We start from the raw sequence: 27577 nt of genomic DNA, 5'->3' as shown, positions 1-27577 counted from the left end.
GGGGCACACGAAGTTGGGCCTCTCAGGCCTCTGTCTCAGCTCTGCTTTGTTATCCCATAAACAGGAAAGGATCACCACTTTCACACAAACGCCCAAAGGCTGCCCTGTATATCTCTTTATACATCTCCCTTTCTCCCCCAAATGCGGTTGGGTTGAAAAGATTTGTAGTGAGCCACATCGAATACATGCATGCACACGCATGCATGTACACTGTAATGACCCACGCTGAACGCACACTATGTTTTTTGCTTACATGGGTAGTGTGAGTCAATGAGAGTTAACTCCGACATGGAAAATTCCCCAAGTCGCACAAGGATCCCCGGAGCTGGTGGGAGGCACAGTTACTGCCTGTTACGTGGTGTTCCCATTCTCTGGAACGAGGCCACGGAGATGATGGCTGATGCATGGCAGAGCGCAAGCTTTGTGCATTGTTCTGCCCTCAGAACTGACTGGAATAATGAGCACCCAATAAGGACAAGGACCGTTGCTCGTGGCTCACTGTGTGGCCATAGGGCCCAGAAGTATCCAGGTGGTTTAAAGGCCTCTTGCGTGTTCACAGCAGGAGAGCAAAGAAACAAATTTCCTGGGGACTCTAAGGTTCTCCAGGGCACCTACAAGAGCAGGTGATTAAATTATAGATGGGAAACGCTGGGGAGCAAAGCGACTCCCCCGGGTAGGAGCTGTGTGTGCTCTGTTTTGAAGGCTAGAAACCCCAGCCGCTCTGGGCTTTTGAAGGTTTAGTTTGTGTATTGAACTGATGGGATGTGAAGTTCCAGGTGGAGGATTTGAGGCACACACATCAGGACACTCCAGGAGGGTGGAGCCCCTTCCTGTCACCCGGAAGGTTTTAGAGGCCCCCTTGTTCCTGTGGCTCCCCAGAGCATTTCTGCCACCAGCCTCCATTGGTGGCTTTGGCCACCACATTGCCGTTGGGCAGAGCTTGAGGAGTGTGTTACCTGTTGAGCGGCCTCAGTGTGGGAGTCATCCAGGTTCTGGTTTAGAGTTCATTTCCTTTCGTTAATTAGTATTCCCAGTGACTGCCTCCCGGTTCAGCCTTCCTCTTGCTGGGCTCTTGGGCTGCGGCCAGCATGCGGCTGTTGAGAACAGTCACTGGGTGTCTTCTGACCGCCTGTTCCCTGCCAGGGGTTTACATCGCTCCTGGGTAGATGTTCCAGGTCTAAGAGTCGCTCTGGAGTTCTCCAAAAGGGATGTTCTATCTCCCCCATCAGCTTCTATGGGGCTTTTGTGAGTCTGCACGAAACTCTTGCAGGTCACTGATGCTTTTGTGACAAGTGGCATACCATGGCTTCCTGTCCAGCGCTCTGATGGATGATGGCCATTTTTTTTTTTTTTTTTACCATTCTCATACATGTATTGGCGGCGGTGGTGCACCCTTTTAGTCCCAGCACTCAGGAGGCAGAGGCAGATGGATCTCTGTGAGTTCGAGGACAAGAAAAAAGTGACTAAAACCATTGGACTTTGACATAGTTTCATGTAGCCCATAGGCTAGCCTTGAACTTTTGGTGTACTTGAGAGTGAGCCTGATCCATGTGTCAGGTGCTCTGGTGTTCCCCACTACACTCCGTTTGTTTTCTGAGTAGACCAAGCCAGGGGTTTGTGCATGTTAGGCAACAGTGTTCCCGACTGGGGCACCTCCTTACCCCCAAACTCAACTGCTGATGCTTCCCATTCTCCCCAGGCCTCCACCGCTATGTCTGGCTGGTATACGAGCAGGACAAGCCACTGAACTGTGACGAACCCGTCCTCAGCAACAGGTCAGGAGATCACCGCGGCAAGTTCAAGGTGGCGGCCTTCCGAAAGAAGTATCACCTGGGAGCCCCGGTGGCGGGCACCTGTTACCAGGCAGAGTGGGACGACTATGTGCCCAAGCTGTATGAGCAGCTCTCTGGGAAGTAGGGGGAGCCCTGGATACTAGTGATCCTGGGGACTCCCCGACAGAATTGTCAAGTTGTGCAAAGCATGCTGTTCCTTCTTCCCCTCCTACCCCAGTTCTGAGCTAGGATAGAGGTTTAGGGTGATTTCCCGCTGCCCATCCTTATGATTCTAAAAATTGCCTCCCAGCTTATGTCTGCTCAAATCTAGGCTCCATGTGGGGGTTGTCTGGTGTTCTGATGGAGTCCTCTATTGTTAATTTAAGTGCAACTCTGAAAAGTAAGACCAGGGCCACAGGGGTGAGGGCTAGTGTTGCCTGTGCGTGGTTTGGCAAGGACTCCGTCCGGAACCAGGCACGGTGGCATCTTCTGAGATGTGTCTTAGAGTCCCGTCCCCTGACGGACAAGCCATGGCTTCCATCTCAGCCGAGTCCTGACAGTCTGGCGTGGTCAGGAGGCTGCATGGGTGCTGATGTCCTGTGACCCTGAAGAACAGGGCTCCTGTGCTGAGGCATGGCCATGAAGCGAGGGGCTAAACCTTGCTTCTCAGAAGTGTGAACAAAAGTCAGTGGAGTTGCTGGGAGTGTTAATCTTGTCTGTTCATCGTCAAATAAAACTAAAAGGCATTGGATTCAGACATGCAGGTATTTTCCTTACTTGGTCTGGGTTTCACACATGGGTGGAGTCAAGGCCCTCTGAGGCAAGTGGCCACGCCATCTGGCCGCAGGGAGGGCTCTGCCATCCCCTCCCCCTCCGGGTGCTCGCAAAGGAAGGGCAGTGGGTGCTCGTAGAGTCGAGTCAGGAGTGGTGGCTCACGCCTTTTGTCCTAGCACTCCGGAGGCAAAGGCAGGTGGAGCTCTGAGTTCTAGGTCAACCTCACTATCTCCATAGTGAGACCCTGTCTGAACAAGAATGGGGGGGAAAAAAAATTCCCAGGTTTCAGGCTGACCTGGGAATGGTAAATCAGACCCGTAACCCGAGGCAGGAGGATTTTGTGAGTTTGGGGACAGCTTGGGCTACATAAAAAATAATAGAGGTCACGAAGATGAGTCAGCAGGCAAAAGCACTTGCCACCAACCCCGATGTCCTGAGTTCAAACCCTAGGACCCAGATTGTAGAGGGTGAACCCTCACTGATGCAAGCTGTGACCTTAGTTCAGTCATGAACCTTGGCACTCACACACCCAGACACAAATGACTGTAACTAAGAAGCATTTAAAGAGAAACAGACTTGCTTTGGGCCAGGAAGTACCTTTACTTTCGACAAGTTCTTCCTTGTCAAATGCCCGTGTTGTTTTGTGCTCTTGTGACACCGGACAGGCAGGAAAGGCATAGCTAGGCGGTCCCGGGCTGTGGCGGTCCCGGGCTGTGGCGGTCCCGGGCTGTGGCGGTCCCGGGCTGTGGCGGTCCCGGGCTGTGGCGGTCCCGGGCTGTGGCGGTCCCGGGCTGTGGCGGTCCCGGGCTGTGGCGGTCCTGGGCTGTGGCGGTGGGGCTGTATAGGGCCTTCACATCCTAGCAGAGTAGACAGTACAAGGCTGCAATCAGCTGGGCTAGAACTCTCAAAGGCCTGGCTGGGCCTTAGACCCATTTCCTCCAACCAGAAACTTTAACTCTGAAGTGTTCACAGCCCTCCGAAGCAGCACTGTCACCTGGGAAAATAATCCTTCGAGGGGCTGACCGAATTCACAGCAGCCCTATTGCATCCTTTGGTGACAGGGATGGGACCCAGGTCCCCCTGTGCTACTCACATTTCCCACAAGCCATCCCCTTCCAGGTGATAAAGGCTGTGCCTGTGTCTTGGAAATGCACTCTCCTGCCGGGTCACCCACAGGGGTCAGAGGAGCTGGTGGAGGGGGCTCCCAGCCCCTGCCCAGTGTTAGAAGGCTCCTGTCACTGATTTGGGCTCAGGGGAAGGATCTGGGGTTAGATCTCCCCTTTACTGTGCTATTGTGTGGCCATAAAACATACCTCAGGCTGGCCTTGAACTCACAATTCTGCCCCTGCCTCCCTGGGTCTCTGGAACTACAAGCATCTGCCTCCTAGTGCTTTCCTGGACAGACGTTGAGAACATGGCCTGATGGTCTCTGCATGGGAAAAGATAGGTAGATTTTGTGGAAAATGTTTTTTTAAAAGTGATAATCAGGGCAAAGTAGTCTTCTGCTTCCTTGTCTAAACAGGTGTAGACTTAGGCCAGCAATTTGGCTTAGTGGGTAAAGACACTGCCACCAAATCTGACTCTAGGGGACACCCACACTGTGGAAGGAAAGAACTGACTCTCCAAAGTTGTCCTCGGACCCCCTGTATGAGGGGTGGCACACCTGGGCATGCACACATGCCCAAACTAAGAAATGTAATACATAAATGTCATAAGTGGGGGCTGGAGAGAAGGCTCAGTGGTTAGGAGCACTGGTTGCTCTTTCAGAGGTCCTGAGTTCAATTCCCAGCACCCACAGGACAGCTCACAATCTGATGCCCTCTTCTGGTCTGCAGGCTCACATGTAGACAAACACCTGTATGCATAAAAAAAAATCTTTAAAATAAAGGGGGGGGGGCTGGAGAGTTGTTTTTCCAAAGGACGTGGGTTCAATTCCCAGCAACCACGCGGTGGCTCACAACCATCTATAATGAGATCTGGTGCCCTCTTCTGGTGTGTGAATACATGATAAAGAAATCTTTTTAAAAAAAAGAAAGAAAAAAGAGATGTAATCAGTGATTAAAGTAGACCGGTTTGACATACACGAACAAAGGCCATAGGTCCAGGGCCGTTCCCTGACTACAGCCATCCCAGAGTGTGACATAAGGGTTTGGAGTGTTAGCGACAGCATCTGAGGGTATAGACCATCGTGGTGGGGAAGTCACGGCCGCAGGAGCTTGACACAGCCGTCAAGTGACATCCCGCCAGGAAACAGATGAACAGTGGTGCTCAGCTCACCTCCTTTTGTTCAGTTCAGGACGACGGCCCGTGACACGGTGACACCCACAATTAGGGTGGATCACGTCACCTCAGTTACCTTAATCTAGATAATCTCTCAGAGGCCTGCGCTCGCCTCTTAGAGATTTGACTCTTGATCCTGTAATAATAGTATAGCCATCACAACAGGTGTCTCACAGTACAGCCAGGCTCACGGCCCAGTATTACTTAAAATTTGATCCAATTACTTCGTGTGTGTGTGTGTGTGTGTGTGTGTGTGTGTGTGTGTGTGTCTGTGTGCATTCTCACATGCATGCATAATGTGTGGGTGTGCAGGACAGCACATGTGTGATTGAACTCTCAGTCACCAGGTTTGCACAGCAAGCTCCTTCCTTGCTGAGTTGTCTGTCTCACTGGCTCACGGCTGGCCTACAGCCCAGTAGTATTTCTAAGGTCGGGATCCAGGGGCCTTCCTCACAGGAGTGGGCTCCAGGGTCTGAACTCACACGATCAGGCTTTTGACCACTAATCCATCTTGCCAGCCCATAAACCTGTTTCTATAATCCCTTTTAAAATCTAGGGAGTTCACTCCATACTGGGAGGGAGGACTCTGGTTCTCTGCCCCATCTTTCCTATTTTTGTGTTTCTTTTCTCTCTCTCTCTCTCTCTCTCTCTCTCTATTTATTTATTATGTATACAGTGTTCTGCCTGCAGGCCAGAAGAAGACACCAGATCTTATCCTAGATAGTTGTGAGCCACCATGTGATTGCTGGGAGTTGAACTCAGGACCTCTGGAAGAACAGCCAGTGCTCTTAACCTCTGAGCCCTCCCTTGTGTTTCTATTATACCTGTTTTTTGTCTTTGTTTTGTTTTTCTGAGACAGGGTTTCTCTGTGTAATAATAGCCTTGGCTTTCCAGGAACTCTGCCTGCCTCTGCCTCTTGAATGCTGGGATTAAAAGTGTGCTCCATGGGTTGGAGAGATGGCTCAGTGGTTAAGAACACTTGCTGGTCTTCAAGGGGTCCTGAGTTCAGTTCCCAGCAACCACATGGTGGCTCACAACCATCTGTAATGAGACTTGGTGGCCTCTTCTGGCGTGCAGGCATACAGGGAGTCAGAATGTTGTATACATAATAAATCTTAAAAAATTAAAAAAAAAAAAAAAACTAAGTGTGCTTCACCATGCCAGCCTCCTGCAGCATCAATGTATTGACCATAAACACTAACGGGCTAGGTGGTCTGGGAAGCTGGGCGGCTGTTACCATGGACTTTAGAGAGGAGTTAATCCATGTTAGTAACAATTTGTAATTTTACACTTTCAGATCAGTTTGTCACAAGGAGACCTACACGTTACTCGATTTTAGGATCCAAGAACGGTCCTCAGGTCCTCATTTAAAAGAGCTGTGTTGGCAGGGCCTGGGGCTGGTTGGTGGTATAGCGCTTACCAAGTACGCAGGAGGCTGAACTTAGTCCCCAGCCCTGCAGAATGGGAACTTGCACATGACCTCAGCTTGGCTAAGCATGCCTAAGCAGCCCGCTCTCAGGTATTAGGAAAACACAAAACAGGACTGGGTGTGGCAGCACAAGCCCCTAATCCTCCTAGCACTTTGGGGAGATGGATGGGGAAGAGGTAGAAGGATCTCTGTGGGTTCCAGGGTCCAGCCCAGTCTACATGGTGAGTACCAAAACAAACAAACAAACAAACAAACAAACAAAACCCAACAACAAAACACCAAAGTGGGAAACCCAAAAGCAAACCTCAACAACAAAAACCCCATAGAGACAATAATACTAGAAAGCAAAATCCAATTTCAGTACGCACGGCTTGCAGAGCTAAGGTGACAGGTGAGCCATCCGGGAAGTTCTGTTTTTACTACATAGTTGCTCTAGTGAAAGGAGACAGGAAGGGACGGGGTCTGTGCCGGCGGGATTTTCCAGTGGGAGCGCTCCTGTGCCTCCATAGCGTGCACTCCTTCGTGGGCTCCAGTTCTCTGCCTGCGAGCCTGTGTGGCTTCTAAGCTAAGGGCACCGAGGCTGGGCTGGCCTCTGTGAGCATGCGCACCTCCATCTCGGTCCAGAAGAAACGGGAAGGTTCGGCTTTACCTCAGCATCCTTCTGGGAGGAAAGTCCTGGAGCTCGGTTCCAGGAGGGCTCAGCCCTCAGAGGCACCTGGAAGAGAAATCCTGCTACAAGAACACAGCCAGGCAATGTGACGAACACTTTTATTTACAAATATAATTAAAAGCCCTGACAGTTAATCATGCTCTTCCTTGGAACCTGAAAAAATGTGTTGTTGTTTTGTGTGTGTGTTTTTTTAAGGTGCATGCAAAAGGAGTAAAGCCTTTTTTTCTTCATCATTTTTTATTGTAAGAAAATACACAGTTTGAAAGGATGAATAATGCAATATTTATGGCCAAAGATAGGGGGAGCGGGGAGGGGAAGGAGAAATAAACAGAGATGATCGGACTGAAAAGACATTGAACTCCAGAGACTGAACCGGAAACCGCGGGGAGGTGGGCGTGGGGTGGGGAGGAACAGGAGGAGGAAGTAAAAAAATTTTGATCAGAGAAACAGTTAAAATACAATATGAAAATAAGCAATTCCTCTCCTTAGATTCCCTCTATACACAAAATACATGATTTGCCAAAGCCCAATTTTGTGCTACTGGGATTCTGTGAGTTCCGTAAGTGTATTCGCACCGTCCGCAACAGCAGAGGATGCCGGGATACAGTAGACCAGGCTGACGGCAAGGCAAACTCTTGCCGGCAGGCTCTTAAAAATCACAAGCTCTCTCCACCCCACCCACCCACCCCGGCCCCAAAATAGTAATAATATGTTACCACTTCATATGTACATCACAATTAGTTCCTGTAAAATGTATCAAATTTTCAATCTTTAATAAAACTTTGTTTTTTTTTAATTCCTGATGAATAAATACCAAAAAAATAAAATAAAATAAAATATGCAGCAGCTGGTTAAGGTGTAAGGCTGCGGATTTTGTGTCTCTCTCCCCCTTGGCATGTATTACTTACTTAGTTTTTGTTCTTTAGATTTTGTGTTTGTTTTTTGCTTTACTTTCACTGGTTGGTGACAATGAGGGATTGCTTAAAGCAATATCCATCTGTGTTCCATCGCCGTTTGTTGGTTGACTGACTCTAGAACCACCTCCAAGGTTCTCAACAGAACATCGGTGAGCCACACCGGTACTTGGGTGTGGCTGGTGGACAGTAGGGGCGGCCGGGCCGGCCAGCATTGAAAGTTGACACAGGGGGAGGAAAGGGCCCCTGATGGAGTAAGAGTAAACAGGCACTAGTCCGACACGATGTCAGGAAGAGAGAGAGAGAGAGAGAGGGAGAGAGGGAGAGAGAGAGAGAGTGAAGTGAGCAACGCCCGTTAAAATGGGGAATGTAGTTTTGCAGGGTCTGAATTTTTTTGTTTTCTTTTTTTCATTTTTTTTTTTTTTTTTTGTAAATGGCAAAAAAATTTAATCTCATCTATAGTCCTCCTTAGGAAAATCTAATGTCACCAAATTCCCAAATCCCATTCTGAGGCTCTCCATGTCAAAAGTCTCCGTCTCTCGTTCTTGTCTTTCCAGGAGAATCTTGATTCTCTCGCTGCGTTCCTTCTGTAGGGCGGCCAGCTCCTCTTCAATCTGCACCAAGCAGAGAAGTGGGCCTCAGTGCCAAAGTTCGCCCCCAAGGCCACGAGGGAACCCCACGAGCGCATTCGTGAGTGAGTGTCATAAACACCCACCCACTCACCCCCCCCACACACTCACACACCCACACACACCCACACTCACACACACACACACTCACACACACACTCACACACCCACACTCACACATACACACACTCACACACACCCACACCCACTCACCCCCACACCCACACACTCACACACACTCACACACACCCACACACACCCCCACACTCACACACACACACACACACACACCCACACCCACACACTCACACCCCCACACACCCCCCCACATACACACACACTCACTCACACACACACACACACCCACACCCCCACACACACCCACACACTCACACACTCACACACTCACACACACACACACACACACACACACACACACACACGGGGAACAGCCTAGACCTGAGAGCCGGGAGCCCAATAATAAACTGTCTTTGATTTGATCCACTATGTCTCAAACTTGCTAGGGCTGGGTGTGGCTGGGTGAGTGGGGTTGGGGGGTGGAGGTGGTGACACTGTCTGAGCCTGGACCAATCAGGTCGGTGTCCTCTCTCTTGAGTATGAGTCTGTTGTGACTTGGCGGAGGACCTGAGTGAGCCTCCTGCACCCTTAGGGATTCGAGACTGGAGCAGTGGCAGGAAGAGAAGGCTACGTGCTGGGGAGACAGGGAGAAAGCGAGGGCAACAGGTTAAGCAGAGGGCGGTCACCAACTTGAGATGCTGAGTCTGGGTGGGTGTGGGCAGCATCAGTGTGAATACACCTGCAACTGAATGCGAGTGGATGGAGCCCTGAGGTCCCTTTTGGAGTTTTCCTCGGTCACTTCTCATCTTGTTTTCAGAGCGTTGCTGAACCTGGAGCGTGTGTTTCAGCTAGACTGGCTATCCAGACAGTCCCTGGGATCTTCCCGCCTCTGCCTCCACGGCCCGTAGGGGTACTCGTGTGTGTTCTCCTGTTTACCTTCTATGTGGGGGACTAGAGACTCGAACTCAGCTCCTCATGCTATCAGAGCAAGCGCTTTGCCTGTTGAGCCATCTCCCCAGCCCTGGGGATGCTTGCTTTGTGTGTACGTGTGCATGTTCACGTGGAAGCCGGAAGGCAGTGTCTGCGGTCATTTCTCACACACCATCTACCTTGTCTGTCCACACAGGGCTGCTCAATGGCTAAGTAGGCGGGGCTGGCTGTGCAGTGAGCCCCAAGGATCCACCTGCACCCTCCCAGTGCTGGGGTCGCGCGTGTGCTCCAGCACAGCTACTTTTTTGTTTGTTTTGTTTTAACGTGGGTGTTGGGGACAGAACTCAGATTCTCGAGTTTGCATAGGACGCACCTTCCCCCTGGACCATCTCCTCACCCCAGCTTTGAGATGCTTCCTGACTGTTCCCACTGTCTACATCGAGGCACAGTTTAAGGGGGATAATATTTACTGCATGCGGCAATACCGACCTATCTTTGTTTATACTCTTTTTTCTAAAAAATATTTTTACTTAATTATTTATGTCTGTGTGGTGTCTGTGTTTAGGTATGTGCATATGAGTGTGGTGTCTGTGGAGGCCAGAACAGGTGTCAGATTCTCTTGGAGCTGGAGTTACAGTTGTGAGCCACCACATGGGTGCTGAGAATTGAACCTTGGCAGCCAGTGTTCTTAACCTCCGAGCCATCTCTCTAGCACCTCATTTTGTTTCTTATTTAAAGAGCCCCGTGGATAATTTCTTTTGCTGAAAAAATTCCAATCCTATTTGACTTTCTGAGACTCCTGGGCAGCCACCTTGGCATCCCATAGTTCTTATGTGAGTGACGTCATCCAGCTGGCTAAGATGGTGGGCATCCAGGCTAAACCTCAGATGGTTGAGTAACCTTTCTGAGCCAGTGTCCCAGGCCTGGAGATAATGCCTGCCTTTCTTGGGCACCAGGGGTAAGTTGACAGTCTGATCCCTGGTCACCAGGGAGGGTTCCATTGCAAAACCTCGACCTTCCGAGACCCCAGCCCCACTGCACGGCTCCCCGGGAACTTCCTACCTTCTGCTCAAGATGCGCTCTGCGTAGAGACACCCTCTGCTCTAGCTTCTGCAGCTCGCGCTCATGCTGGGCCTCCGTCTGCATCTTGATTTTGCTCTGGTAGGCGTTGAGCAGCTCCATCTCCTGCTGGAGCTGTAGTCTCAAGGCCTGGCACTCTGCCTCCTGCGCCTCGTCTAGCCGTAACTGTGGGTACCGAAGAAGACACATGCTATATATATGTACATGCACACAGCAGCCCACACGCACCACTCTGGGGATGACTGGGAATGGTCTCCTTGTTTCTACTTAGATGGAAGGTCATAAACTTGATGGACACCGCACTTTGGATTAGAGCCAGTGGACTTGGCCCCCGGTGGTCACAGGATCCCTGAAGCCTGGCTCTGCCACTGTGGAGTGGCATTTTACCAATTATTCAGCCTCCTTTGGTCTCATTTCTTTCTTTTTCCAAGGAAACAATAATACATAATTCCCACAAAGATTGGCAAGTTTTAAATGAAAGATTCTATATAGGACCCCAATCCACATGTACTGCAATGCCCAATAAATAGCAGCTGTTATATTGTTTTAGTTTTGACGAGAGAAGGTGTCCCTATTTAAACACCTTTAACTATAAAATCAGGACACTTTTAAACGTGCTTAGTGCTACACAAGTGAATTCAACAATAATTCAGTGTGAAGACCATGCCACTGTGGCTGTTATGACCAAACAAATCATGCTGGCCATGGCTGTGGCTACACATGGCCTCTTTCAAGCCACAAACTCAGAACCCTACAGGTTCAAAAATCTCACTCCTTGGGAGCAGCTGATAACCTGAGGCGAAACATTTTGCTTCAAAGCAATGGGATCTAAGGTTATTCATGCATCCTTGCTCAGTTCTCTTTGCTTCTAGTGAGATACCGCAACCTTACATTTTGTACCAAGATTCCCAGATGTTATGTGGAGATGGGCCAAGTCCACCTACAGCATCAGGAAGGCCCGATTGTATGGAGATGGCCAAGTCTACCTGCAGAAACTCAAAGAGGCTCCTGTGGCAGGCCATTAGCAGAGCATAGCTAACTCCTGTGTCACAGGCTTGGGTATCTCTCCATGTCAGCCCCTCAGTTTGGCTGGGATTGCTAGGGTCAGAGCCCCCAATCACTGTGGCTGTCCTGAGTTTCTCTGTACCTCTCCATACAGGCCATTTCCCCCCAACCATCTTCACATGATCTATGCCTGACAAAGGATCACAGCGCCCGCAGCAGGAAGTGACTTTGGAAATGTTAACACTACTTGGAGAGCGTCATCTTAGGTCCTGTGGGGAATATGTGTTTCCCGAGTCCCACCCTAAACATTCCATGTTAGAAGTTGCAAGAGAGGACATGCCATTTGCTTCCTATTTCCACTGGGGACATAGGCAGGGTGGCAGTATAAACACAGTCAGTCTACAGCCAGAATAACGCACAGATGCTGCTGGAATGTCCCGTGGTGAAGACGGCTGTGGATTCTCTCCTGACCTGAGGGTGCCTTACCAGGGAGAAAACGACAGCCCAGCCATCCTCTGCTTCCATGAATTAGCTGCCGCCACGAGGCCAGCTAATGAGCGGCCAAGACTTTAGGTCTACAGTGGGCAGTTTAGACCCTGAAATGTCCCCCTCTGAGACAGGGTCTAATCCTGTCCACGCTGGAGCTGGAACCTGCCCTGCTATGCAGCCAAGGATGACCTTGAGTTTCCGATCCCCCTGCCTCTACCTCCCAAGGGCAAGTGTGCATTGCCCTGTTATGCTAACTGTGGGTATGTACCGCCATGCAGGGATTGCAGGTGTGTACCGGCTTGCTGGGATTATGGATGTGCACCACCATGCTGGAATTTTAGCAGTGCTGGTGACAAAACCCAGGACCGCCACCATGCTAGGCCAGCCCTCTGCCTCCCGCACCACAGCCCCAGCCTGCAGTTACGTTTGTTTCTGGCATTTCGCTGTCCTCACACTGTGCCCCATGCCAGCTCTGATCACATAAGTCCAGGTTCTAGAAACTCCAGGAGTTCTGGATTTTGGGATTTACCATCTGAAATCACACATACAAACCTGCTCTAAGGTCTATCATGATGTAAGGTGAGTATCAGGCTTGCGTCCTACAATGGCGTAAACAGAAGAGGAGGCAAGGGACTGTGCAGTTTAGCTCAGTGGTGGCCCAGCTTGCAGCTCACAGCCTCCACCCAAGACACGGTCCCCTCCCCCACAGTGCTGGAAACTGGGATGCTACAGCCCCAGGCTGTGTTTCTGTGTCTGTTTATAAATGAATAAAGTTTTACTAGAGCATGAACTAGGGAATGCAGATTCTCTCTCTCTCCCTCTCTCATACATGTAACTTCTGACAGACTCTCATACACATGTTTCTGACAGTCTGTCTGTCTCTCTCTCTCTCTCATACACATAATTTCTGACTGGTCTTCTGCAGAAATGAGCTGGCTAGTGGGATGGACACTCACATTTATGATTCCTTTACCGAAAAAGTACCAATTCCTGCCCTAAGTAGTAGTTAATGTGAATGGCCTCCCTTCAGTGAGCCTCTGGTTTGCACAGGTAAAGAGGGATTCACAGAAGGTTCTTAGAGGTTACACCCAGCTGGTGGCCCAAGGCCAGTGGTGGACAGCTGCGACAGCCACACTCAGAGTCACCTCATCCCTGTTTCCAAAGAGGGCACTGCTCTCCTCTTAGGCCATGTTCCTTACCCCGTGTCTGGCAATTTACATACTATGTTCCCTAGACTCTTGCTGCAGAGCCAGGCTGGGCTGTGGCTGGGTTGGTAGAGTCCATATGGGGCATGCACAAAGCCCTAGTCCCATCTCCAGCTCTGAATAAACAGGACGTGGTGATGAACATCTGTAATCCCAGCGCCTGGGAGGTGGGGAGGCGGGAGGATAAGGAGTTCAAAGTCAACCTTGGCCACATAGTGAGGTTCAGGCCCAAGAGACTGTGTCAAAATGAAACAAAAACCAAGACAGGAATCCTACCCAGTACTATCCCCATTACCCTTCTCTCTCCTTAACTCTCGTCTTCCACTCAATGTCCTCCACGTCCATCCCTCATGCAATGCTCCTGTTGATCTTTGTGAGATCCCTGAAGTGACTTCACCTCCCGGCAGGGTCTGCCACTGTTGAGGGCTTCCTTTCTTGCAATTCCTTGCCTCTAGCCTGGACTTTGTCCCTGATCTGAGCCACTGTGTAACCCTCCTTGTATCTTTCTCCTCACTCTGCTTCTTTCCCAGCTAGTTCCTGCCAGGCAGGGCCTCTGGGAATGTGGGTGCTCTGGGGCTTTAGCCCGGGTCCTCTTCTAACTGCTCCTCCAGAGGGCTCCTGTCTACTCCAAGACGATCTCTTGGCTAAATGCCGGCACACCAGACTCGCCCGGGGAGGTGAGTTCTCCAGGTTTGTCTCTCGGTTTCTTCTGTTTATCTGCTAGGCATTCACACCTGGGCTGTTTCCCAGACCACGAGTTTAACGTGGCCACTCATCCTTCCTGCAGTCCATTCCCCGACCTGACCCCACTGCCTTTTTAAATAAACCGTCACTGTCACCTGCCGTTAAGCTAACCCAGACACTTAGATCCTTCTTTGGTCCTCACTCGGCATCTTGGCCCTGCCACCAGCACACTCCCTGAACCTCTAGCCTGTCTCTCAAGCATGGCCACCTCTCTCATCACACCATCACATCTCTAGTGTGGGCATCACCCCCGTGGTCAGTCAAACAAGAACAGAAACACCAGAGTGGTCTCCCATGACGCTTGCCATCTCTCAGACCATTCTCCACGTGTCTCTGAGGGGTGGTTCCCAGACAGCAATATGACGCCACCAGGTCCTCTACACTTTAGTGCCAGTGTGTCGTGCTGAGGCCCGTAGACCCGATTGTCACCTGTCCCCTGTGCAACCCTCCCGTCGTATTCCCAGGCAAGATCCCTAGCTCTCCGCATCCCAGACAGAACCGATGCGTCTGAGTTCAGGTGGGCTGCAGCGTTCCCACTCCTGCAGCCCCTCTGCCTAAGTAGCTGTGGTGGTGGGGCCGCTGGGGTCACTCCCGACCAGGTTAGCCTTTCCTGTTCCACTGCCGCCATCTTGCTCTTGGCGTCCGTGCGTGCACAGCAGGCCCCTTCTGATGCTGCTTCCCTCGGTGTCCCCGGAGGGCCTGGCTGGGCAGTGAGGATGTATCTTATTCGCCATGGTATCCCCTCCAGGGACGCCTGGGTCACGGTGTAGACAATCACAAACACTTGTCGGGATGGATTGTCCCCTCCGCTTGCTACACTTCCACTGACGAGGAAGGGGGGGGTCCCCAAGTGCACGTTGTTCTTCTTTTTAATGGACAGGATCTCAGGTAGCCCGGTCTGGCCTTGAACTTGCTGCCATGTGGCTGGGGATGACTTTGAACTTCTGATTCTCCTGCTCCATCTTCCAGGTGCCAGGATCACAGGTGGGTGCCACCATGCCAGTTTGTGTGGCCTCGTGTGTTCTAGGTAAGCACTCTGCCCACCGAGCTGCAGCCGCATCCCTTTGAGGGGAAAGAACACCTTCTAGTCCGGCTGCTGTACCACACTGGCTAAAGCCACCGTCCAAAGCTGGGAGGCCATGGGTCACTGCTCTCGTGGCTCCTACATATTTGAACCCTCCGGTGGGAACCTTCGCTCGGCCGGCTGTGACTCGCTCTCTCCTGTCCCCTCCTGATCTTTGGTTACTCATCCTCTTTGATCTACTACTACCCAGACTTCAGACATGGATGGCTACCAGATCCTGTCCCCAGCCTGCTTCTCAAACTGGACACCCTGCTGCCCCCTTCTCGTCCCTGATACATCCACGTACTCTTAACTGTGACAGCTGCCCCCACAAGGCATGGGACCTTTTGTCTTTCATCCTAGTGTCCTTTATGACTTGCAGATCTCAGTACCTGTCTCTCTCCACACGGACACCTACAGGGCTCAGTGCTACCTCAGTCAGGCACTGTGCCCGCCATCGGAACTCACCCTCTTTCCTCAACTCTCCCAGGCTCCTGTCCATTCCTCTCTGAAACTCAATTCTCTGCCGCCCCTCCTAGTGTTCCCCTAACCCCCGCCCATGTGCCTGCCACCCAACCTCTTCCCGCTTGTGCTGTGGCAACTGCACACTGGACATCTGTGGCCTCTCGTGGTCGAGTGGAGGTTCTGACCCTCACTCCACCCCCACGTCTTACTCCCCGATGGCCGGGCTGGCCATTTGTTCTCAGACCCTTCGGGGCTTCTGCGTCTTTGCAGACTGCAACCTCAGGTGGAACTAATGTTTCTTTTCAGTAAACCATTGGCCGTCGGGGCTGGTCGCTGTGGGATGACGTCATCCAATTACCTGACAGACCCATTTCCTAACCTGCCAACATCCTTGGGATCTGGGACACAGTGGAGAGCTAGGAGAGACTAGCCTGGGAATAAGACAGGAGGGACACGTCATCATTTCTTCTAACCCTTCCCGTCTTGTATTTATGGCTGTGAGCCTAGCCTTTAGCGGCTGAGCCGTCCCTCCAGCCCCCTCCTTCCCTTCTTTGCAGTGCTTGGGGCTTTCCTGCAGCGGTCTACGGATGAGCTATATCCCTTGCCTTTGTTTTGCAAGACTGGGTCTCGATACTAGTCCAGGCCATCATAATCCTCCTGCCTCAGTCTTCTGAATGTTGGCATCACAGGTGTGCACCATGGCTCCCAGCCCAATCCTCTTCCTTGAACCCTGGGTCCACCCTCCATCTCTGAACCCCAGGTGCATGCTCTCCCCGTCTGGACCTCTGCCTGTACGGGCCCATGTGCTTTTGTTCTCCAGACATCTCCGGGCCAGCTTCCCTGTTCCTCCTTGTCCTTCCAAGGCCCTGGGTACCCCAGCAACAAAGTACTCAGTGTGCCTGGCTATTAACAGTCAACGATGTAAAACTTCCCAGCCTCCCTGACACAGCATAAGACCGTGTCTAGCTATCTCCACTGTCTCTGGCTCCAGCGCAGTGCTGCCTGGGGAGGCTTGGCCAGAGTTTATTTAGCAAATATGTCTGTCTATGCGTGTGTCTCCCCTCACTTGACCATGAGCTCGGAGGCGGCAGGGTCATGCCTGACACTGGGGTGGTTGTCAGTAAACATCTGATGAATGTGCATAGACACGCACATGGTACCCATCCCATCTCGCCCTCCCTGTGTGCGGCCCTCTCCCTCCCGCCGCCTGGACTGGCACACGGCTCCTTCAGCTCCATCTTATAAGACGAATCCCAGCGAGTATCCGCATGGCCTTGGCTTTACTGGGCGTTGCCATTTTCCTCCATTCCTCGGGCAGGAAAAGCAGCCACCAATACATCCTAAACCAACGTATCCCAGGAGGTGCTTGGGAAGGAATGAACGCCGGAATCTTGAATTTCCTGGAAATCCCAAAGGCTCTCGAAGCCGTGGCAACAAAACCTACCCACTTACCGCCTGAGAAGCCATCATCTCATTTATACTCTGTTCATACTGCTCTGCCAAAATGGCCAGTTTTCTCGTCTGCTCGTCTTTCAGTGTCTTTAAGATTGTTTTGTGCTCATTCTTTGGAGTGACTTCCAACTGGTGATTTTTGAGTGCTTTGTACTGTTTGGTCTGTACTTTGCAAGTGTCCTGAAACTGTTTTTTAATTTGCATTTCCATGGCCTGGCAGAAAAGGGGAGAAAGGTGGGTGGGGTAGGTTTGGGGGGGGGACAAAGAGAAAAAGAGAAGAGAATTAGTTCACATGGAAGTCCCCGGGTTACCCGACGACACAGAACCAGCACGGGACTCCCACACGGCAGCCATCAATCCAGAAAGCGAGGGGACGATGCGTGCCAGAGGTCACATTGCTCTGCTTTTTGTTTAAATGCAAAGTGGGTGGGAGTCATTTTTAATTGACAAATAAACGGCTCTAGGGGAAAACGGATTATAACGCGGGGGACTAGGATTCACAAGTAGATTGTGGGATACTATGAGACTCGTTCACGGGTTAGCAGTCATCTCCCTGGTCTCCTCCAAGTCTTTGGTGTTCACTGTGTTTTGGTACCCATCAATGTATGCCCTGCATCCTTTCATTGCCAAGTGAGGAAGGGAGTGATGCTCTACATCCAGCTCCCCCTGCCCTGGCTCACAATGTCTCCCCGAGACATCAATTGAAAAGGAACACCAGATGGCACTTCACACCCTAACCCATCCCCCCCCCCCCAGGTGGCTTCAGTAGAAAGTGAAAGAGCAGTGGCTCTGGCCTGTGACCCTGGTGAGAGTGTCCCCGGAGGTGATTATCAAATTTTCACTCTGGAAAGTGGGGGGGGGGGGGGAGGAGTACATGGCAGGCACAGGCCTCTCTGTAGTCACATGTCACCTGGTGGACACTCGGGGCTTCTGGGGGCAGGGGTCATGGATGTGCCTAGGGTTTGCCTTGAAGGGGCACTTGCCAGCGCTGACAACTGGCCTCTCTTTGTGACACACGCCAGTGGCTGAGGGCACGGAACGCGCCAACCAGTGCCATGCTAGAATTAGCTGGAGGATGCCAGGGCCAAAGGGTTTCCTCCATTTATCTCCCCACTGCAGCCTGGAGAGCCGGTCCCGAGTCCCAGGCCCATGGCAGATCCTACTAACTCTGAGTGTGGCTTTGTAGCCTTTATTTGTGCAGCAACATTGAACATAGCTGTTAGGGGCATAGCTTTGTCACTTACTGGGACTAGGACCATGGACAGCTCTCCACCCACTTTTGTTGGGGGCACTTGTATATGTGTCTGTGGAGGTCAGAGGACAGCTGCGGGTAGGTGCATCCATCTTGACAGAGCCTGGCAAAAGCCTGGAGCTGCTGAGCAGGCTAAGTGGGTGGCCAACCAGGGCCAGGGAGCTGCCCAGAAGTTCTGGGGTCACGGATATCATTTTTTGTTGTTGCTGTTGCTGATTTTGTTTTCTCTCCCTCCCTCTCCAACTTTCCTGTGTAGCTCTGGCTAGCCTGGAACTCACTATGTAGACCAGGCTGGCCTCAAACATATCTATGTACCTCTATGTGTGCTTGCCTGGCCCAACCTTTTTTTTTTTTTTTTTTTTTTTTTTTTTTAAACAGATTCTAGGGCAGAGTGGTTCTGAATCTTCCTAATGCTGCCACCCTTTAACACAGTTCCTCATCTTGTGGTAACCCCCAACCATGAAATTTTTTCACTGCTGCTTCATAACTGTAGTTTTGCTACTGATATGAAGCTTAATGCAAATATCTGTGTTTTCTGATGGTCTTAGGTGACCCTGTGGAAGGGATGTTTAACTTTCATAGGGGTGACGACCCACACGTTGAGAACCACTGTTCTAGGGGATAGAACACACGTCTTTCTACCTGCAAAGGCAACACATTCACTTTAAAGTTTCTAGTTCATTTCATATGTATGAGTGTTTTGCCTGAATGCGTCTGTGTCGCACTTGGGTGCTCGGTGCCCTCTTGAAGGCCAGAAGAGGGCACCGCAGCCCCTGGAACTGATGTTACAGATGGCTGTGAGTTGCCCTGTGGGTGCTGGGAATCACCCTGGGTCCTCTGGAAGAGCATCCAGTGCTCTTAACCACTGAGCCTTCTCTCCAGCCATTCCCTTTTGCCTTTCAAAGATGGTGGGTGACCAATGGCTCAGGGAGGCAGCACACAGAACTACAGGGAGGGCCGAGGACCCTGCAGTTTAGAAGGTCCCATTGCTGCTTCCCAGCTTGCAGAAGATGCCCTGGACGCCACACGTGGAGGGTCTGATTCTGTGGCCCCGCCCATTTGTGTGGGGATTGGACGCCACACATGGAGGTTTTCATTCTGTGGTGGGACACAGATAGGCCACTGTGGCCCCGCCCACCCCCGTGAGGATGCGCACAGGGTTCTGGCTGTGTTGCTGGACTCTTACCTTTAAGTTTTTCGGTTGTTGCCGAAGCTCCATGACGTGCTTCCGGTGCAGCTCCCGCTCCCGCCTCTTATTATACTCCAGCTGGTTCTCCAGCTCCGTCTGGTGCTGTAACCGGATCAGATCCATTCGGAGCTTCTGCAGTGTATGCAGCTGTCTGTACTCTAGCTCTCGGGTGGACTCGTCATGCCTGATCAGCATAGCGTGCTCCATTTCCTTCTGGGTCCTCTTTTTATTTAGTTCCTGCATCCGGGAGCAAAAGATGAATGGAGAGCGATGAGCGGAGGGGAGAGGGAGGGACACACAACATGGTGAGGGATGGCTCTTATTTAAGGCCATTAGTGTTTGCAGCATGACTTAGTGAGGTCAGAGGGGCAGCCCCTGGAGCTTTGTGTTCTGTGATGAGGCCCCACTATCAAGATGGAAATTTGTCAGCGGTCATAACTGCACTATCTGGGAAATGGGATTAATACCCCTGGGTTTCCCTGCCTCAGAGGGGCTGTGGGTCTTAAGATTGTGCAAGACTTTGGTGTGTTCGAGCTAGGGGCTCCCATGCTGGCTACCCACTAAAATCATGTAAGGAAACGCACCCTCAAATTCTGACAATTGCCTGGGACCCCTGCCCGTTTCTATTTTAACGCCTTCTCCAGGCGCTCTTGTTATTCGAGCATCCAGGTGACTCTGCTATGGAAACAATGTTGGGAACTAATATGGGAATATCTATCTGCACTGCCCTCGGCTTTCGGGGAAATACCCTGCTTTCGTAAATAACAGAAGTAGGCCAATTATCTGTTTTGTAAAAGCGGAGCTTAGGGTATGCTGGGAGAAATCAGGGGACACCTCTTCCCTTTCATCTGTCCTATAGCAGTCAGTTCGATCATTTCTCTCCCCTCCCTCCCTCCTTCCCTCCCTCCCTCCCTCCCTTTTCCTGTGGCACTGGGGGCTGAACCCAGACTCTTGCACATGCCAGGCAATGCTCTCTCACTGATCCACACCCCGACCTCTCCTTAGTTCTATTCATGCCATCTGATGCTTCTCCCTCCCTCCCTTCCTCCCTCCCTCCCTCCTTCTCTCCCTCCCTCCCTCCTTCCTTCCTTCTCTACCTACCAACCTGCCTTGGAGAGTGGGGAAGGGTCCACCAGGAAAAGAAACAAAAGGTCAAATGTAAGGTTCTTAACCACTAACTTGAAACTACTTTCCTCTCTCACTCCAAACTGGGGATTGATTCTCGGGCCACAGGCTCTGAACCTAGAGCCTTGCACTTGCTAGGGAAGCACTCTGCCACTGAGCTATATCCCCAGCCCCTTGAGGCCATTTCCTCAACGTGCTAGTCACATAGACCTAAACCACGAGGCCTGGATTCATGCCAACGTTCACTAAGTGGTGGCTGCTGCCCTAGACTTGGGGACACTAATGGCGAAGCAGGTTCTGGCCTCACAGCTGACGGGATCCAAGGTGGGTGGAAAGCCTAGTTTGGGTCAGCCTATTTTCTCTCCTAGGAGTTGTGACTACTCAGGGCCAGTTACTACTGTGGTGGCTGGAGTGAGGGCACACACAGAAACCATGGGATGGTCATCTGTTGCTGTGAGGGATGAGGTTTAGATAAAGCTAGACTTCAGAAGAGAGGGAGGAGGAGATGGGAGGGGGAAGCAGAGGGAAATATAGAGAGGGAGGGAGAGATAAATGGGTGCAGTGAGCATTTTGTACCCAAGTCTTGGCTGCATTTCAGCCCATCTCTATGGCCAGCTGTATTAACTGCTACTGAGGAGTTTTGTTTCATTCCTGTTCTGTTCCCTGCCACCCTTGGGGACAGAGTCTAACTACATAGCCCAGGCTGGCCTCGAACTCACAGAGATCTGCCTGCCACTGCTGCCTGCGTGCTGGGATTAAGGTCATGATGGCTATGCCAGCTGCTTTTGAGTCTTATTGGCGCTTTTCCTGTTTTTCTACAGTAGCACTCCTGGTCTGGACTGAAGCCAACTCAAATAAATTCCAGTTAACATGCAAGCAAGAGAGCCTTAACCAGCATAGGGAAACAGACTCTGTACAAATTTAAAAGGGGGGAAAAATCAGGGCTGGGAAGCAGGTGCTCCAGAAGGGGTGTGTGTTATGAAGCTTTGTGGAAGAAAGCTTGGAGCTGGACTTGGCAGGGGACCAACTGGGTGCCCAGCCTCTCTCATGCTTTTCTTTCTATTGGTTTCTTTTTGCCTCATTACAACAACCACCGGCTTCTTCTTTTAAAAAGAATTGTTTTATGTCTACGAGTGCTGGAAGAGGCCTAAGAGGGATCAGATCCCCTGGAACTGGAGCTGAAGGTGGGTGTGAGGCTGTGTGTGGGAACTGAACCCAGGTCCTCTGGGAGAGCAGCCAGTGCTCTTAACTGCTGAGCCACCTCCCCAGCCCCGACTAAATGTCATTTTTCCAAAGACTAGTGAGTGAACCCTGGGTGGTACCACAGGAAAGTGGCCCTTCCCACAGATCAAATGATCATATCAAGGACCCAGCCCATGCCAGGGAAAGCTGCATAAGTGGGTGACGGTCCCTGTCACATGGTCAATTGAGCCACAGCCCCACGCCAACTCCAGAAGCCCAATTCGAGCTCAGGTGGCTCAGAGTCTAACAATAAAAGATCAAGCAAGTACTTTCAGTGGATGTCATGGGCTTCTCTTCTGGAATGGAGTGGCTCTGGGTGCTGAGGGACACCTGCACAGGATGCTGTGGGACACCTGTGGGTGCTGAGAGACACCTGCACAGGATGCTGTGGGTGCTGAGGGACACCTGCACAGGATGCTGTGGGACACCTGTGGGTGCTGAGGGACACCTGCACAGGATGCTGTGGGTGCTGAGAGACACCTGCACAGGATGCTGTGGGTGCTAAGAGACACCTGCACAGGATGCTGTGGGTGCCCAGGGATACCTGCACAGGATGCTGTGGGTGCTGAGGGACACCTGCACAGGACTCTGTGGGTGCTGAGGGACACCTGCACAGGACGCTGTGGGTGCCCAGGGACACCTGCACAGGACTCTGTGGGTGCCCAGGGACACCTGCACAGGACTCTGTGGGTGCTGAGGGATACCTGCACAGGACGCTGTGGGTGCTGAGAGACACCTGCACAGGACGCTGTGGGAGCCCAGGGACACAGGGAAGCCCTTAGCACAGACTTTAGTTTCTTCAGGCATAAACTCAGGGCTTCCCACCCAGCACAGAAAATGCTTGTGAAGACGAAGTGACAGGCCCTAAGAAAGCGCTTCAGAATGTAACTATGGGACATTGTTTTCCCGTACTTAGAAATGAATAGCTGGCTGGTTTTACAAATAGTTAGAAAATGTAAGTATGGTACCACGAATGCTTTTGGTTGCAATTTTTAGTCTGGCCTCTATATTGCAAATCCTACATCTCAGTTATTGAGGCGTAAGATGGCTAGCTGCCTATAACAGTACAAGGAAACCCTTCTTATCTTATTTCATATCTGTCTTACCCTGAGTCCAGTACTGTGCGTACATGATAACAAGCAATACGCTTTCTTTTTTCCTTATGTAGGAGTCTTACTATGGTGCCCAGGCTGGTTTCCAACTCCTGCACCCAAGTCATTCTCCTGCCTCAGCCTTCTAGTTAGCAAGACTTGAGGTATGAACCACTATACCCACTTCTCAAAAAAAAAAAAAAAAAAAAAAAAAAAATTCATACAGCTCAGCCAACTTTAACTGCATCTCTGTAAGGTGGCAACCTTGCAAAGATTTTTATTTCTTTTTTGTTTAGTTATCTTTTTTTAGACAGTGTGGATGTCCTGGAACTCAACAGAGATCCACCTGCCTCTGCTTCCTGAGCGCTGGGATTAAAGGCTTGTGCCACCACCCTGAGGGTTCCTTATAAAGACTTTTGTATGTAATCATGAGGCACTGGGAAGCTGAAGGTCTAAGATTACATACAACTTCTGTGAAGTTGAATAGAGGTTAAAATTCTGGTGTTTGGGTTTTCTACATTTTCTTCAAAAAGAGATTCCAGTGAGGGGTATCTTCCAGTATTCTATTTTTCCAATCTGTGCTAGAATGCTCTAGACACTGACAGCACATTATATGTTAGAGACAGGCATGTCTGTGGCTTGTATAAAATTTTAAAAAATGAGTTGAATCAGAGCTTATGGTGTCAGTGAACCTGCCCACCAATGCCCCAGGGGCAGGGAAGGCAGAGGCTTTTCCACTAAGCACAAACTCCAATCCTTTTCAATGGTGTTTAGAGTCAGGGACTTGACAAGCTGTCCAGGCTGGCCTCCCAACTCATGATTCTCCTGCCTCAGCCTTCCCAATGCTGGGATTACAGGTGTGTGCCACCACACCTGGCTTAGAATTCAATGGTGCCACTGTTGGACAGTACATTTACCAATTTCTTAGTTTTGGTATCTGGACGGGGTTAGGAAGGCTCAGCCAGGCACTGGTGTTCCTTTACGCTGGCTTTGTGAGTTGAAAGGAGTCCTGAGAGTCGGCTCAGGCAGGGGTGAAGGAAGTTTGGTCCACTGGAATCACAGACTCCTAAGAGGGCGACCTGGTGACATTTGTCTATCCGTCTATCTGTTTTAAAATTTTTATTACTCTATGAGTGTACATGTGGTTTTCAGGGATCAAGCTCCAATTAGCAGGTGCCTTGTACTGAGGAAATGCCCCCATGAGATCCGGCTGTGAGGCATTTTCTCAGTTAGTGATCAGTGGCGGAGGGCCCAGCCCATGGTGGGTGGCGCCAACCCTGGGCTGCTGGCCCTGGGTTCTAAGAATGTGGGCTGAGCTAGTCATGGGGAACAAGTCAGTAAGCAGCACTCATCCATGGCCTCTGCAGCAGCTCCTGCTTCCGGGATCCTGCCCTGTGTGAGTTCCTGTCCTGACTTCCTTCAGTGGTGACCAGCAATGCAGAAGTGTGAGCCAAGTAAACCCTTTCCTCCCCTGCTTGCTCTATGGTCATGCTGTTCTGTCACAGCAACAGAAACCCTAAGGCTCACCTTTACCTCCTGAGCCCATTATGATATGTGTGCATGGAAATGCTTAGTGACTGCTTTATCTGCAGGGCCGGGGATGGAACCCATGGCTTCGTGCTTGCTATGTGAGCTGTCTGCCGCCGAGCCACACCTGGAAACACTAAAGACACAAAGATGTTCTCGGCGGTGGAGGTGACAATGACAGTCACCTTTCCCCAGGTGTCCCGAGAGGAACGACACTGGATATGTGTGTGACTGTGGGGGGCCCTGAGATGCTGTGTGTGGTATCTGCTATTTCTGCACTCTTCCCCTAACCTTCCTCTTCTGCTCTAAGCAAGGACCCCATCCTTGCTAGAATCAGAGTGTTGCTTGAAGGACGGGCACATTACTCCTCAAGTTCTCTCTTAGGGACTGGATTTGGTACAGAAACGGTATGTTAACAGGGTTGAGGAGGTACAGCCTAGTGTTGATACCCAGAGGAGCACATCTCTTGCCCTCTGCATCATGGAAGGCACGTCTCCTCATCATTCCTCTGCATCATGGAAGGCACGTCTCCTCATCATTCCTGGCTTTTTCCTTCAGCTCTGTTACCTTCCAGTTAATTCTGGGGCTGCAAAGATGGTGCACTGCTTAAGAGAGCTTGCTGTTCTCAAGGACCTGGGGTACCCGGGTTCCCAGCACCCACATGGTGGCTTACAATTGCCTGTAATTCCAGTGCCAGAGGGACCCACTACCCTCTTCTGTCCTTTCAAATATAATTTCATAATGAATACTATGTCAAAGCATCACACTATATACCTTAAGTGTAGACAACTTCTATCCCATAATTAAAAACAACTTCTCATATTACACTTTCTAATTTTCTATTTTTCAGTGTTCTTGCTGCTTTTGTAAATAGAAAAACACTGGACATTTTCACGAAAGTGGTTCTAGAATAAGACTAAACTGGAGACTCTCTCACAGGGTTATTCTGTGTGTGTGTGTGTGTGTGTGTGTGTGTGTGTGTATACAAATGTGTGTAGTGCCCTTGGAGGCCAGAAGGGGGCACTGGATTCCATGGAATTGGAGTTACAGGTGGTTGGGAATAGCCTTATGAATGCCAGGAACTGAACTCAGGTCCACCACAAGAACAATGGATGCTCTTAACTGCTAAGACATTACTTCATGAATACAGTTTTTTTTTTTTTAATCATGTTGAGGAGTAGTTACTTTCTATAACTTTTATTGATAACTGATCCCTTGGCCTCACAATTTCCCTAAATATCTGCTACTGGAATAACAGTAATTGTCAGATGAAAAAAAAAAATCTTATTTCTAACTAGCTATAGTGCTTTTTATTTTTTTTTTTAAAAAACCACGTGTATGTGTGTGTTGTGTCTGTGTCTGTTGTGTGTGTATACATGGTATGTATCTATGTGTCCATTGTGTGTGTGTACTGAATGTGAGAACATGCCATGCAATGCATGTATGCGAAGGTCTGGGGTTCTCCAGTCTCTGTCTCCCTTCTTGCTCTATAAACCACAGAGACTTCAGGCTTGCAGAGGAGCGTGCACAGTGAGCCCCGCTTTAACCCACTTTCCGAGGGCATGGGGGGCGCACTAGGGACCTCATGCTTTGCTTTCTGAGGGCACGGGGACCTTGCATGGCAGGTACTTTACTCCCTGAGCCATCTCTCATATTTCTTTATTGGTTCTCTCAAGTCTGGAATATTCAGTGCTTAGATGATTTCTTACCAGAACTTCTCTTCAAGCTTGTGTTTCTAGCTAGACTTTAATGTCTCCAAGGCTCCAACCAGAGAGTAATTTTGATTCTACTATCTCTCCTTTCAATGGCTGCTAAGACCTGTTGGTTCTTGCTTTTTCTTTTGTTTAGGTTTTTGAGACAGGATTTCTCTGTGTTACAGCCCCTGGCTGTCCTAGAACTTGCTCTGTAGACCAGGCTAGCCTTGAACTCACGGAGATCTACCTTCCCCTGCCTCCCCAGTGTTGGATTAAAGGTGTGAGCCACCACTACCCTGGTGGTTTAATTTTGAAGTCAGGTTTCTTGTAGCTCTCTTACTGGCTTCAGACATCTCCTGTGTGCTGGGATTGAGGGTGTGAGACACCATACCCAGTTTGGGTGGTGGGATTCAGGGCTCTGTCGTGCTAAGAAAACCCTCAGCTAACTCCAAGTCCCATGTGTTCTGTCTGAGATCACGACTCTGACCCGGCTGTCTTTCAGCCCCTCACCACCACGATGTCGTTCCTCGTTTCCCACACGTGGTCTTTTGTTTCTCATCTCTTCTCTTTGAACAGCTTATTCTCAAACAGTTATTGTTGCTATCACCTCCGTCATGAACCTGTCTAGTTTTCCTTGCCTTTATTTACTCGTATGACATCAATACATCAGCTCCGCCGTGTGCCTCTGTCCACGGACTGTGGTCCAGCAGAGCACCCCATACTATCACACAGTATCTAGACCCCTCTTCCCATCCAAAAACCCAATGTCATCCCCTTGGGATAAGTTTGAACTTCACTAAGGACCCTGGACCCATGCATCACTCCACACGAAGTTCATCTCCCTCTCTCTCCCTCTCATTCTCTCTCCTCTACTATCTACCAAACCACTGCACAGATCAGGAGTGTCCACCAGTTTCTCCTTTCCAGATGTCAAAACACAAACACAGAGCCTGGCTGCTCTAGAGTGGTTGCTGGGCAGCAAATCCCAGGTGGTTTTGCTCTTCCCTCTTATTTGAACCCTGCTGAGAGCACTACCTATTATGATTCCAGCATTCAGGAGGCTGAGGCAGGAGGATGCACAGTTAAGGTCAACAGGTCCCCGGGACCAAGAAGGTTTTCTGAAACACTTGCCCCAATTGCTGTCCTGTTAATGGTACCTGAGGTGGCTGCTTCCCCCATGGATGTGAACACTGGGTTTTTGTGAACCATAGGTGGCTCAGTGGTGTGTCCTCTCAGATTATTAACACTTTCCTGACACACTGACATGTCCTTCTATAGCCTCCATCTCAGTGAGGGCCATTACGCCCATCTAGTCTCCTAAACTGGAAGACTGGTAGTTAATGCTATAGTTATCATTATTGCTATTATTATTGCTGTTATGATTGCATGTATGGGTGTGGAGGCCAGAGGCTGACATTGTGTGTCTTCCTCAATTTCTATCCACTTTATATTTCCAGACAGCGTTTCTCTCTGAACCC

The 27577-nt window shown here is 50.5% G+C and overlaps 2 protein-coding genes across 2 annotated transcripts in view; one reads left to right on the top strand and one right to left on the bottom strand.

Moving 5' to 3' along the window:
- Pebp1 (phosphatidylethanolamine binding protein 1) overlaps window positions 1–1924 on the top strand; it is a 97875-nt gene extending 95951 nt beyond the window's left edge. The window contains exon 5 of the mRNA XM_051176527.1: window positions 1700–1924. Within this exon, the coding sequence (XP_051032484.1) occupies window positions 1700–1917 (218 nt within the window). The 3' untranslated portion in view covers window positions 1918–1924. The remainder of the gene's footprint in view (window positions 1–1699) is intronic.
- Window positions 1925–7852: 5928 nt separating this feature from the next.
- The window catches only part of Taok3 (TAO kinase 3), a 142411-nt gene continuing 122686 nt past the window's right edge, over window positions 7853–27577 (bottom strand). The window contains exons 18-21 of the mRNA XM_051176516.1: window positions 19418–19657; window positions 16980–17192; window positions 10539–10721; window positions 7853–8453 (exon numbers count right to left, since the gene is read on the bottom strand). Coding sequence (XP_051032473.1) covers window positions 8292–8453; window positions 10539–10721; window positions 16980–17192; window positions 19418–19657 — 798 coding nt within the window. The 3' untranslated portion in view covers window positions 7853–8291. The remainder of the gene's footprint in view (window positions 8454–10538; window positions 10722–16979; window positions 17193–19417; window positions 19658–27577) is intronic.

This window comes from Phodopus roborovskii, unplaced genomic scaffold, assembly GCF_943737965.1.
Source record: "Phodopus roborovskii unplaced genomic scaffold, PHOROB, whole genome shotgun sequence".
NCBI classification, from domain to species: domain Eukaryota; kingdom Metazoa; phylum Chordata; class Mammalia; order Rodentia; family Cricetidae; genus Phodopus; species Phodopus roborovskii.
The sequence above is the reverse complement of the archived record's forward strand: the minus strand, read 5'-3'. Positions and strand labels throughout refer to the sequence as shown.